The following is a 14,768-nucleotide window of genomic DNA, read 5'->3' on the forward strand; positions in this document are numbered from 1 at the left end:
CCTGCAAATTTATCCTTTTACTCATCCTTCACAATATCATACACTTCTGCCTTCTTTATAACTCATTCTTGAGTATCAGATAACCAAAGGAGTTGAAGTTTAGTTAAGATAGTCTCTGATTAGGTGTCTTACCCATCTTCTTATATAACGACTGTTGGAATTCTTAGCACTGTTTTATTAAGAACTTCTGATTCCTATAAAATCATTTTTCCTTAGGTCTTTATGCCTATCTCTTTCCCAGAAAGACCTTGCTGCCATGATTGTGTTCCCTCCTTCCCTTCCTCCCCTATCTTCTTCCACCCCAGTAATAGAAGGCTACATCTTATGCACTCTGACAAATTAAAAATTTGTGTATAAGCCTATGTATATTAAAATCACCTTCACAGGCAGCAATATATTTTCACTGCATCTCTGCAGAAAAAGAAGGGTGTGAAGGATACAACTATCACCCTCATTCTACATACACAAAAACTCAGCCTAAAAAGTGAAGAGAGATGGTTTCACAGCACAGGTCAAATCACTGGCAGAGCTAGGATTCACTCATGTCTTTTGCAGTCCTATACAATATCAAACTTGCATGAAACGTCCAGTTTAGATTAAAAAAAACTCTATTACATGAGGCTATGCTGATTCCTTGATAGAAGTGTATAGTTTTGGTTTTGTTAGAACTAAAATAGAGGCTTACCTTTGGATGACTTCCCATTCTTAAAGTCGGGGGTTTTTTTAACTGTTTCATCGTTATCACACAAGGGCAAAAATAATTAGGAAAGGGAAACCAACCGAAGGCTAGCTGCACAAAAATTCGCACATGCAAAACAGACACTATATTGGACATGAACTCTTTTCATGGAGACAGAATAAGAAACTGTATTAAATACCATATTTTACAGTTTCTTCTAGAACAAGTCAACAGATCTTCAGAATAGAAAAGATCTAGCAACCTAATTTACTAGTATGAAACACCAGTTTTGAAATATTTTTGAAACTTAGTGTTCAGCTTTTCTGTTCAACACAGGAATACCAGATGAGATCAAAAGAACCATCTAGCCCAAGATATTGCTGTAAAAGTGCCCAATAGTGGACGTGTACTACTACATTATGCTTTTGTCATTTCAACTCTATAAAAAATTGACCAAAATCACAAAAGAGTATTACTACTTCCACATTAATATCTCTGTACTTCAACGCATGTTGATACATACAGGACACACAAAGAAACAATTCCTCTGCCCTGTTATTTTTCTTTCCATCCTGATATTTGAAAAACCCATTAAAAACTTAAACAGTTCATTGCATAAATTACATTAAATTGGCCTCTGAAATTTAATCCAAAACATAAGCTACTAGCTTTAAAGTGCAAGTTAGTCATCAATTATTTAATATACTCTATTTAAATAATGACACTGACACAATATAGAGGCATACAGAATTATTTTTATACAAGTGTACAAAGAAACATGGGAGGGAGGAAGAAAGAAGAAAACCCCAAGAAACTAATTTCATTTTGGAAAGAAAAATTTATTAAGTATATAAAAGGCACACCCAAGACAATGCTTTTGACAGAAGTACCTTAAATATCCCCATAGGCATATTTTTCACTCTAGAATTCAATACTAGTCATTATTCAGCACACTCACATCAGAAAATTCCAGTCTATTGCCATACATTCAATCTCTAATACTATAAATTGTTAATTCATGAACTTACTAACATTCAGCAACTACAACTCACCATCTGAAATTCGGGAAGGGAGTAACAATCCTCTTCTGCCTAATTCAGCCAGAGCCAGGCATCCACCATGCCATGCATTGTCTGTTTCCTGGAAACTAATTTTAGAATAAAGACAAGTTTTATTAAGACTAGCCTTCCCTTTTTGGATTTCATTTTTCATGGTGAATTCTTGACATTTTAAAAGACACATAATCTAAACCAGCATGTGTTTATTCTGTTACTAATTCTGTTAGACTTCTAAAATATAAGAATGACAAGTTGAACGTGTTTTCTTTCCCATTTTGTGCAACATAAATACTGCTATAAACATGATCAAATAATCAAAAAACCCATTGATCAATATAAATGTAACCTCAATACAGAAGAGTACAATACCTGAAACTCATCCAGAAAAGGAAAACAACTTTCCAGTACACTGGCAAGAGATGCAGATTTACAGAACATACCCAAAATAACTAATTAATTTAGTGCCAAACATAGTCCTTAACTAGCAAAACAGGTTCAAGTGATAGTTTCCAATAAACACATTATACAAGCTTATGCAGTGAGCAAACATTGGTGTTTATCCACCTTTAAACAACATAAAACAAAACAGAGCAACTTGTAGTGAACGCAGCAAAAAATATCAAAAATGGTACACAATTTTTGGTGGACTGGCAGATAAAGGAGTGAAAAGGGGAAAGGTTGCATGCTGCATGACTAAACATGCAAAAAGCTCATTTTGTATTAAACTAGGAATAGGAATCTAAGAAGAAAACGTTGAACAGACAGACTAGGTTATATCAAAGCTGCATCTCTCCCAGTATCCTGTCTCTGACACGGACCAGTAACAGATGCTTAGCCAAAGATGAAGCACAAAGGATCATTCCCTTATTAGCCTCCTCCTGGCTTTGGCAATCAGCAGTCCGGAGACTTCCAAAGCCAGAGGTTGCAGCCAGAATGTCATTTTTAATAACCTCTGATGGGACTCTCTTCCATTAATTTGTATAATCCCTTTTTGAACTCCCTTTACACTTTTGGCTTCCATAACATCCTGTGGCAATGACTTCCACAGTTTAATTATAATTGCCTGAAAATGTACTTCCTGATGCTTCCCAGTTCTCGCATTATGAGAAAGAGTGAATAGTAAACAATAACTCGCTTTCCCTCTTTCTTTCATATTTATGATTTTATTTATCTTTGTTATATCCCTCTACTTCTTCTTTCTGCTTGGAAGAATCCCCATCAGTTAAATCACTTTTCAGTGATTCAGTTTTGTTATCCCTTCCTTTCCTAATAATATCTAACGTTCCATTTGCCTTCTTTTTTCTGACAGCTGCTGAACACTCCACTGACATTTTAACAGAACTACCAGTGACTTCAAGATCTCTTTCCTGAGTAGTAATAACTGTTTTATAGCTAGCTGCATTTTTCCCTCAGTGCATTACTTTGCATTCATTAGACATTATATTTCATACATCATTTACTGTCAGTTACTTAACTTAGGCTTATATAACATTTTCTTTTCTGTTACCTTTAATTTTCACTACATTAGCTAACTTTAAATCATCATTTGGTTTCCTCACCCCATTGTTCACCTTTTTTCCAGGATCCTTTACAAGTATGTTGAACAGCACAGGGCTTATACAGACCTCTGTGAGACTGTGCTGATAATCTCACTACATTGTGAAAAATGTTCAGTTATTTCTTCCCTGTCTCTTGTCTTTTAATCTATCTACATATAAGAAATCCTTTCTTCTTATCCCAAGAGATATAACTTAAAGTGCCTCTGATGAGCAACTAACTTATTTTTATTTTGGTCACTAGATATTTAGTGCAAAGAATACAGAAGAAATTCCCTTTGTCCTTGTCTACATTTGTTCCCAGGTGTTTCTGAAGAAAGCAGGTCACTCAATTACTAGTTGGATGACTCATCCCTATGACTTGAAAAACAAGGAAAGAAAACACAGTGACTACAGGTCTTTGAAGCTCCAGGGATAATTGAGATCAGCAGCACCTCTTAAATTAATCACAGTAACACAGTGGAAGTATCAGCTAAGTAGATACTTTCCTTGCTCGTTTTTAAGAATTTATACCTTCTTTTTTTAACGTGTTATCCTTTGAGCTGGTATTTTTAATTTGTACTCACAACCAATATGAGAAGATCTTTTAAAACTGAGTACATCTGAGTGACCCACTGAACGTTATCAGTATTTTTTGCAAATAAAGAAATTCTTTCTGTTACTAACTTAGTCTAAAACACTAGTTTAGATCTTAAAGTTCAAGTACTCAATGTAGACCTGATGAGCAATTTGATATTAAAAAAGCATATTATACTTGTTTAATAATTTAGTCCTTTACATGCTCTACATGGATGCAGAAACAAGACATCCAACAATAAAGTGCATCAAAAGAACATCCTAGCAGCTATTTGTGATCAAACCGAAGTTTCAGCTAGCCCAAAAGCCTCTCTCTGACATAGCCAACAGTACATGCCTTAGGTATAGCATAAGAACATATTGCAACACTCTCCAAAACACTTCCAAACTCTGGCAGATCATGGACAAGTTTGCAGAAAAGAAAAAACGTTTTTTGTTCAGGCATATAACTCTTAGCATCCACAACATCCCGCGGCAAGAAGTTTTTACAGTTTAACTATGTGCTGCTTGAATAACCGCCACCTTTTCTTTATTCCAAGCCTGCCACCTGATACTTTAGTTTGCTTCTAATAATATAAAATCTAGAGGGCAATCATTTCCATGCCATTCATGATTTCATAAACCTCTATTATACTCCATTTATTCCTCACTCTTCCTAGATGTTTTAGCCTCCCCTCACATAGAGATAGCTTCTTATCTCTGGTGACCCTCAGAACCCTTTTGAATATCATTTCCAGTTCTACTATGTTTCTGAAGATGCACACAACACTCAAGACATGAGCGCACCAGGAATTCTTAAAGCAGCAAGTTAATAAGCATTTTTTGTTTTTATTTTTCCAAAGTTCAACTTCAGTCCTTCCACATTACTTTAGAATGGGATCAAGATGAAGGACTAGGAAAAATTTCTTTATGGAACACCCTTAGCACATCCGTGTCTTAGAAGATTTTGAAATCTGGGAGAAGAAGGGCAACAAAATTTAGAGATTTTTAGACCTGTCTTCCTAACTATTTTCCTCCTGTTTCATAAGCAGACATGTTTCAGATGCATGTAAAGCGTGAAATAAGATTTTTACCTAAAACAGTCCAACAGAGACCCAATCACGTCATCTGCTAATTCTTTTGGAAGTCTTCCAGTTATTCTACCAATTCTACAGAAGTTAAAAGAAAAAACAAAAGCAGACAGTGATTCATTAGTACTGCATTTGATGAATAAGTCCTATAAAAAATTTAGTTACTGGAAACCTACAATAAGATGACTGACTTCAAGATGACAATGCACTACCCTAACACCATTACCGTAAAACAACAATCTCAAACTTGAAGCAAAAACTACACAGTAGCAAACTTAACACAGAAATACATTTTTTAAAGTGGAAGAGAAAAAAAACATTTTGAAGAAATGCTACTTTACGCCCTTCAAATAAAGTCTTATCCAGAATGTTTATTTCCAAATCTATCTGAAATTTTCCTGAAGACTAGCCCAGTTTCATATCAGAAAAAGATACAAACATGGCTTTATACTATAAGCCATGCTAAAGCCATTTGAAGTAACTGTGAATACTGACAACACAACAAATTATCAATCATGGATTACATCACTGTATTTCTATGTTGTTTACTTTAGTTTATTAGTTTAGAGTAACCATAAGAAACCTACCCTTTTGCTGCAGACCACCTGACAATAGTGTCTTTGTCTTTCAGTCCAACCAACAATTGCTCTGCAGATAATTTTATTTAAACAAAACAGATTATTCTCATTTAACAACAGAAAGATTTCTTAAAATGTTCAAAATTCATTTTCCTCTTAACATAACTACCTCTTAGTTTAAATAAAAATATTTGAATCTAGATTTCTTCTATTTGTCACACAAGTACGACTTGAAATCAAAGAAACAAGAAAGATGTCAAAATCGTTTTCTAAAAGAGAAAATTTGGTTTGAAATTTTAAGTACTGTGGAAGATTCAAAATGGAGGTCATGGTGCTTTTTCATGGTTCATTAGATTATTCAGTTATAGACAACTTCTGATGCAATTTTTGCCTATTTATTTACAGCATATCCACCAGCAAGCTAGCAGAGGACCTGCTGTATGACTGCATACTAATAAAAAATGCTGTTCCTTTGATACTACCACAGCTTAAAAATTTCAACTATAATTCTTTAGCTTTCATGTAACACAATTTTTTGTATTGTTTTTCATTATGAATTTTAATTCATCCTTCCATCTGTGAAAGGTTCAAGACATCTCTTGCATACTACTGGATAAAATTGGTAAAATGTATTTCAGTAATTCATCCCCCAACCCCACAACAAATGCTACAGTATTGAGTTTCTGCTTGAGATGCTGAAATCCAAATAATTTGACAAAAATATAGTATATTTTAATCAGTTGCATAGACTGAAATTTTATAGTCTTTCCAATTGTTCACATTAGCACAGATACCCACATGAGTTTCTTAGCCCTAAGCAGGTTGTTTTCCAATATACATTTAATTTGCAGGCATTACAATAATTTCTGTCCAGTTTTAACACACCTACAACATTTTCAATCTCTCCTGGAATGTCATATTCCTCTTCATCGTCAGCTTTGTTAGCAGCAACTGTTATCATTTGTTTCTGCACAACTGAACCCTGAGCTTGCAGATTGGCAGCCAGAGATCGACAGCCACGCTGGTATCTGCACAAGAAACAGACACAGTTAATTTATTTTTCTGATTTAAGTTCCAACTGAAATAGGTACATACTGTCATAAAGCCTGCTTGTCAAGTTACTACACCTCTCAGTGAACAGCTCTCCAGTTATTTAGTGGTTGCTTTAAAGGAAAGGGAAAAGTATCCCATTTTCCTTCCTCCTGACCCAGTTGTCTCTTTTCCAAGGTGAGAAGAGCTAGACTATTTAAATGGTTCTTTTTCATTATCTCTCCCTTTCCTGTTTCAGAATAACCTACTTTCCACTGCTGACAATAAAGAGGCAAAATTCCCATGCCCTAAAAACCTCTCCAAAACCTAAATAAATAAATAAATAAAATCAACTTATTAAAAATTGTTTTTTAAATGTTAAAGCTAGCTTAGTACTTTCTGACCAAGCTGTGCTCAGATACTTAGCCTGTGGTGTAGATACATTCTTACAAAAGATATACTTTACATGCTAAACTGAGTTTTGCCATTGGGCAAGGTACACTCCCCACCTAAAAAGAATTTTCTATGCCTAAGGATGTTCTCAAAAGTTGGTAAAAGAAATACAATAAAAATAGTCACCAAGGGAGCCTGCAATTTTAAAATATCAGTGCGAGAAATCTAAAAAAGAGTTTGCCCTCTGGCAATAAGTAAAACCAGACACCAAAACCTGACTAATATGCAAAACGAAAGTGGGATTGCAAACCACTTTTCCCCTGTGAACTTTCTATCGAATCAGGGTAGAACTATGTAATGGAAAAAGTTATGTTCACTCTTACAAAATTGTACTAAATCAACTTCAGTAACAAAGGTCACTGTCTTCCCATCTTTACCAAGTTATGCATTATATAGGAACAGGCTTCTGCTTGTGTAACATGCAATATAAAAAGTCAAAAGATTTGGCTTGTCACAGCACTAGTTTACTATACCAAAACTGAAAAAAATTACAGGAAACTAAATACAGTGGAAGAAATCTACTTTTTCCAAATAGTGCAAATGAAGAATGTGTTCATTCCCAAATAAAACAGGGATTTCTTTCTTTCTCTTTTGGGAGAGGTCAGGAGGGCAGAAGGCCAGTAGTCAAATGTATGGATTTATGTATTTTTAAGTTTTTTGAGTGCTTTTGGATTTATTTTTTTAAACTGTTTCAGCTTTAAACTAACCTCCATTTTGCTACCTTCGGTTTCACAAATGTCAGCCCAAGTCGTTGAACAAGTTTCATCCCTAGCTTGCGAAGAACCATCTGATTACTTTCTGACAGCTTGCAGTTATCAAGACACTCAAGTACAGTAGCAGCTGTAAAAGAAAATAAACATGCTAGAAAAACTGATTTTTAAAAAAAAAAAATCTCAGTAAGAAAATTTTGTAAAGTTTTGAAAGTTCTTTAGAAGATTTAGATTTTTAAAGGTATTACTGAAATGCAAATGCCTTATTACCTACTTTGTAGTAGCTTTGACGCTGATCAAATAGTGGTAATATCCTTCACCTACCAAACAGGAAGGATTGCTTTAAGGATTACTTTTGACTATGAAAATTATAATGAATCTAGATTCTGAGAGTATTTATGCCTCTAATTCTCACTGGAAGTAACACATTCAAGTATCTTTCAGGGTCTAAAAATTTTCAGTAGTCTAACAGAACCAGGAGTCAGAAAAACCTAATTCATTTACTCTGCAGCCAGATTCTGCATACTAAGAAACAGTTCCCTTTCTTCATTTACTATTTTCAGGCAGCACCAACTTAACTCCTCTGGCACAGGAATTTTCATGACAATGAATGTCCATAAACGTTTAGACATGAGAAATATTGTGTATGTGTAAAGAATCAGCAACAAAACCTTTCATTTGGGCACAAAGGTAATAAAGTTATTTGTCCAGCAAAGTAAAAAAAACATAGACAAAAGGAGGATCTTGGATTAATGAGTATGAGGTTCTAGGATCCAAAATTTTCACAATGAAAACATTCCTGTTACAAATAAAATAGTCTTTTTGCATTTTCAGCCTGAAACAATTAATGACTGTTTTCAAGGCTGATCATTTGTTAATAGAGACTAACAACTTGGGCTCTGAAGGACCTATCATTCCTGCTATAAGCACTGCAAATATGGAATCATACTGGCAAAATACTCTGCAACCTCTTACTCCAGTCTTATATCAAGGTTTTCCAAATACTAAGAGATCAAAGATATAACTATTGTTTCAAAGTCTGAGAAATCGTAGGACGTGACTTAAAAATCTTCTCAGTTTTTAAAAAAGTCTTATGATTTATCCTGACATACTAAAATACTAATAAAATAATACATCAGACAAAATGGTAAAGCCAGGAATGACTATTACTTCAATACCTTCCAGCAACCTGGATTTTTTTGCAGTTGTAAAAGCTAGAGAGACTAATGGTTTAGGAGGAAGAGACTGCAGAAACATCAATATTCACAGATAAGGAAAAAATTAAGAATATATATAAATATAAGCCTCTTCCAAGTCTTCCCAACTCTTGAATCACTAAAACATCTATAGACCCATGCAAATGGCTTCAGGACTAGTGCTTATTTTTAAATCAAGTTCTATGTTGCAAAAGATTTCAAACAGTATCTTCCTTTGACATTTGTCTATTTTTTTCCTATTTGATCCTCAGATCTGTTATAACCTGTAATAATTAGAAATTTTTGATATTTTTTTCTCTCACATTTTCTTATCCCCAACAGTTCCTGCTGCTTCAATATTTACTTCTTAGTTGTGAACATTCTCTCTTTTCTATGGTAAATTTATACATTGGTATGCCTCTGATTTTTCTCTTATTACCAGACTCATAGCTAGTTAATATTCTTTCTATATGCCATAGGCCAAAACATCTAATTTTACCAGCTGGGTTAATGTTGTGAGCCAAATATCTTCTTTTCATATCGATTATGACTATTGTATTGTACAGTTACATCTTTTAAATCACGTAATTTTGTGTTATACCGTATTTTATCTATCCTGTGTACTATTCTGCTTATCTGGCAGTCTTATTACTCTTTAAGCTTCTGCAGTGCTGTCTGCTATTTCTATGCAATGATGTACCTCAATATTTTCTGTTTGTTCCTGACCAGCTGTACAGTATATCCGTCATTCCATTCTGCTTGTCTTCACTATCTTATCTCTATCTTTACCCATATCTCAGGCAGTTTGTAAGGAAGTGTCTGCATCTCAGAATTATTAACTGGGAGAACGAAACTGTTTCCAGCACTAGATCTACAAAGTTTCTTCTTGGAAGTCAAAATAATTCCATTAAGTGAAATTATAAGCATTCTAAAGTGTGTTTACATCATTGCTTGGTTCCCGTGAATAGCACAAACCACATTTGTGGTGCTTTGATAAGCTTCACAAAACTGGCAAGGTCTTTTGTAGTGTTCTGTAATTAGCCGTCACCTTTCCCTACCTCTCTTTACTGCTCTCAATAAAAAACAAGCTAGTATTTTGCAGTCAGTTCTGACCATATTCCAGGATTCACCATGAGATTAATATAATTCCAACATGCAGCTACACTGTTCAGAAACTTCTGTGCTGTCCTTTCAGGTATGTGCCTATCCCTAATTGCATCCACTATAATCACTTTTCACTAAAAACTTTCATTTCAACAGTATCACGACATGATTCCAGCTGGGTCCTGTACACAGCAGGTTCTTTAAACTTGTTTTTTTCCGAAATCCCGTGCTTATGTTAAAACTTTAAGATTTTCTACAAAATTTTCAGCAGTAATATGTATAAAACCAGTTTATGTTCTAACAAATTTTTAAAAATATTTTCCACATCTCATGGTTTATATGTTGTGTTCAGCTCCTGTATTATAGCAATGGCCAAGGTGATCACCTGCCAAATTCTTTGATGAGCTGTTCCAACATAACATTCCCCAGCTGCATCTGCTCCTCCCTCACTTTGTCATCTCTTCTTTTTTCCCCCGCTCGTTTTGCATGCTTTATAACTTCCCTGTTGATTTCACTCTTTACAGCACTACTTGTTATCAGTTTAATCTCTCTTTCCTTTTTTTATTGGAATGGTTTTAAAAACAAAAATCAGGATATTACAAACTTACCATATGGTAAACAATCTTCTCTTTTGCCATGTTTAAATAACTGTGCCTACAATTAAAACAGGGAAAATAGACATGAGAATATAGAGATTCTAAAGCACAATATATCAAGAATGTAGTTCTAAAAGTCTTTTTAATGTTCTTGCAATAATCTGTAGTGTTTACTAATTTAAATAGCGTAAAAGAAAAAGAGTCTCAGGGTGCAGTTTTACTTCTTTGTAAGTCAATGCAAGTCAAGGATACTGTAGCCCAGTCCTCCCCGCCATCCATACAATCACACAGGCAGCCAACCCAGAGAGCTGAGTTGGCCAAAAAACACTTGAGAGAATGAAAAAAAAAAAAAGAAAGAAAGAAAAAAAAAAGCCACTAGTTTTTAGCCAGCTCAGCTCTCTGAACCATCCAGCTCAGTGCTTGGTCACACGAGCTCAGTGCAGGTGCAACCACGGCACCTATTATCTCACAGAGCTCATGTTGCTTTGAACCTCTAAAAAGTGAAGCAGAATATGTAGAACATGAATAAAGCCAGAAGAACTAGGGGAACTCTATATCCTGTTTGGGACTGCCTGACGATGAATGTCTCCAAACTGAACAAGCCTTGCTTATGATTTAGACGACACAGCACACAGTACACACCAACACTTCGGTCACTGCTAAGAAGTAGGACAGGTGGACACATGTGAGCAAGCTTAGTTATTAGTAGCAACCACACACTGACAGACAGGACGCAGTACAGGCTAAACTGCTGAGTACTTTACCCTATTTCTCCAACAGCTTTTGAGAACTCCATATTAAACTAAACAAAACCAGCTTCAGAAATCTCTGACTGCAAGCCTGCTATACAAATACACCTGTAACAGGCAAACTTTAATTCCTGTGCCGAGGGATTTAAAGAAGCAAAGAGCTTCTGAAATAATTTTATATACAATTACATATCCCAGTAAGATTAAGCCCCAGCACTCCAGTGAGACAAATGGACTATTAACACCTGACAAAAACATGTTACACGTGTAAAGTTCACTTAGTATGCACCAAAACTACTGAGTTCAGTCACTTATTTTTCCTTGCTTTGTTGTTCTCCAGAAGAAAAATCTTCCTCAATAAATATGCCTAGGAGTTAAACAAGAACAGACTGACCTTAAAAATATGTACTTTCTCACACATAGCAAATACACACATGCCTCCCGTACTGCAGGTGTGGTTAAGAGCAACAAAGGCAATAAAAACACCTTTAGGCTATGTACCCATTCTATTTGTTTTGCTACTAAATTGCATTTTAGGAACCTAAATTAGCACTTCTGATCAGCTCTACTACAAGCTATATAGGGGAATTTGATAATATATATTGAATGATTTAAGACTTTTAATGTTTTCACGAGTAACTAGGCAATTGTAAGGCATCCTTTAAAACCTACATTTACGAAGCAGAAATGCTACAGAACTACTTCAGGCCCAGAAGAACTGCTAACAGATATAACTACCAACACAAATGGCATAAATAGAGCATAGCTTTTATCAATATACCATAACAGTCAAAAAAAAAAAAAAATATTTTGCCCACTAACATACAACAATACTCTGCTTGTATTAAAAAGCCTACAGAAAATAAAAGTTGACAGAAAATCTGCAAATCTTTGGTATAATTAACAAATCTAGAGCGCCTCTAAAATTTTTCTACCTCTTTGCTGAAACACGCAAAACCTCATTTCTTCATTACTTTGTGCCTGTGTTCTGCTTTAAAAACCTATCAGATGGTTTCTTCGCATGGTTAGCAAGTTTGTAGCGGATGCTAGGAGATACCTCAGCATTTCTGCAGCACCTTATCTTCACAATTACTTCTCCTTTCTGTATAAAAGCCCAATTAAGAGCAGATACTGTTTTTAAGGCACACATGGGCTGCATCAAATTGTTAGGATTATAGTCAAGCATACTCAAACAAAACACAGTATAATTCCTGAAGTAGTGATAATGTAAAGAAAAAGCTTTCTAATGTAGCCTTGGGAATGCGCCTGGACAAATGCATTTGGATGTCTACCCTCGCACTTCTCAGCATACTGTCTGGGAGCTCCTGTGAAGCTGAAACAGAATCCTTAGAACATCTACACATTTTCAGTCTTACATAGTTCCTAAATTCTGGCACCCTTCTACAAGTTTCTCCCTGAGTTTTCACATCCTCAAGGCCAACTCTGAATTCAGTTCTGACTCCTCAGGAAAAACATAACTAGAAGGTATCACCTCTAAGCAAGATGAGGGAAGAAATTAACAAACACACAAGCAGGAAATGAGAAAACTCTTCAAATACTGTACAAGAATTTTCTTAATGCTTTTCTAAAAAAAAGTAAGAAAACAGCCTCACAGACCTATGAGTCAATTTAGAATAGTGAACTTGATAGATTGCATTTCACAACCATTGCTATTATTTTCTGAACAAAAAAGTGAAACATACATTGTTTCTCTACCACAGTTTCGCTACACACTTAAACAACAAACTCTTTTCATATCTCGCTTTCAAGACAGAACATCTATTCTCAAACAAAATACTGCAAGAACTTACAATATACTTCCAGATGTTAAAATCATCATAGCAACTGCTGTAAATCGAGATATGGATTAAGGGATTTTATTTTATCAATGCAAGTTTTTAGGGGAAATAAAAATTAACCAAAGAACACCACAGCTACTGTGTTTAAATTAATAACTAAACTTAAAAAAAAAAGGGACTACTTATTCACATGTTTTTTGTTCAATAGAATATGTTACCTACTGACTTTGGAATAAACACAGCTGAAAATGCCAAATGTCTGAAAGGAAAAAGAGTTCTGTTTGCACCCTCTAATGTACATTGCAGGTCAGATATAACACTCTATCAGATTATTGGTCTTTCACTAATTGATACATCAGGTATTTCTCTGTATCAGAGAAAAGTTTAACAGCCATTTTTACAAAAAAACCCCAATTTTTATAGAAGTAAATAGGTAATAACCAAACTGTTGAGAACTACTCTTCAGATATTCAACACAGAAGGAAATCCAGTGTATAGGGTTTTTTTCTCATTGTAGAAATGTCAAGAAAAGAAGTTTTCATTACTTCTTTATGAGTCAAAGCATGCAGAAGCATTCACAAGCCCAAATCTCCCAAACTTTTGAGCTTACTAGATATATTTTCCAGGGAAAATAAAAGAGCACTTTAACCGATGTTGGCGTTTAGGGGGTGGGAGGGAAGGGTATGTATTTTCTTCTGGTCTTCTGGCATGTGCTACAGTCATGCATGTAAGGCAAAGTTACTGTCTCAGAAAAATCTGGCAAACCTAGAGCTTACAGGGGTTATACTAAAAAGAAAAATACATGATGCATGAACAGAAAAAAAAAAACATATAGAAAAAAGGATGAATCAGCATTACAATACTCAGCTTAAACTTCCTGCCTTGAAGGAAGAAAAACATCCAAGGCACACCATTTAAAAAAATCTGATACAAACAAAATAATTAATAAGCTTGGTTTGCCACCTGCATAGACATTTTAGTGCCAGCAACTAACAATACTGAAAGTAAGGAGCCTGTCTATTGGAGTATCCAGGCAATCAAAGTTACGCCATGGTCTCTTCACTTTAATGAGGACATACAGCATACACCAACTTACCCAACCTGTTGAACTGTTGAAAAGTATGTGACTCCCTCTCTTATAAATAATTAAGCCACCTACAAATTAGAGAAAATCAGTGGTGTGCAAGCAATGACGACTGTCAAGTCTGGTTTTGCTTTAGAAATAGCATGGTGCAAGGCAAACAAAACCTAGTTTCTTAGTAATCACAGAAGAAACACACCACACCTTCCAATTGTCTGCATAACCCACTTTAGGCCCGACCTTCATGAGATATATCACTCAGGATCATCTCCAGGACATGTTCCCCAAGCTATACAAATCACCATTAAGGGTGGCCTGAGTGTTTGGTAGCAAGTATATCTTCCTGCCGAGCAGGAGACACAAGTCTGAATGTACCCTCTGGTTGTAACCAGCCAAGTCAAGGATTGGGAGGATAATTTCAGCCTCTGTGGGAAGAGAAGAAAATGATATCTTTCATTACTCTGGAGCACCCCCTAGTAGTCACACAACACCCAGGTCCAGGGAAAGCTATCAGCCATCCCTGCCCCCAGGCCA

At 35.3% G+C, this 14,768-nt stretch overlaps 1 protein-coding gene across 2 annotated transcripts in view; it reads right to left on the reverse strand.

Moving 5' to 3' along the window:
- The window catches only part of TBCD (tubulin folding cofactor D), a 133,753-nt gene that overhangs the window by 102,745 nt on the left and 16,240 nt on the right, over window positions 1-14,768 (reverse strand). For both annotated transcript variants that reach the window (XM_075518530.1, XM_075518531.1), the window contains exons 9-14: window positions 10,618-10,663; window positions 7,707-7,839; window positions 6,403-6,545; window positions 5,527-5,587; window positions 4,943-5,017; window positions 1,732-1,826 (exon numbers count right to left, since the gene is read on the reverse strand). In XM_075518530.1, coding sequence (XP_075374645.1) covers window positions 1,732-1,826; window positions 4,943-5,017; window positions 5,527-5,587; window positions 6,403-6,545; window positions 7,707-7,839; window positions 10,618-10,663 — 553 coding nt within the window. The remainder of the gene's footprint in view (window positions 1-1,731; window positions 1,827-4,942; window positions 5,018-5,526; window positions 5,588-6,402; window positions 6,546-7,706; window positions 7,840-10,617; window positions 10,664-14,768) is intronic.

This window comes from Mycteria americana, chromosome 16, assembly GCF_035582795.1.
Source record: "Mycteria americana isolate JAX WOST 10 ecotype Jacksonville Zoo and Gardens chromosome 16, USCA_MyAme_1.0, whole genome shotgun sequence".
NCBI lineage: Eukaryota > Metazoa > Chordata > Aves > Ciconiiformes > Ciconiidae > Mycteria > Mycteria americana.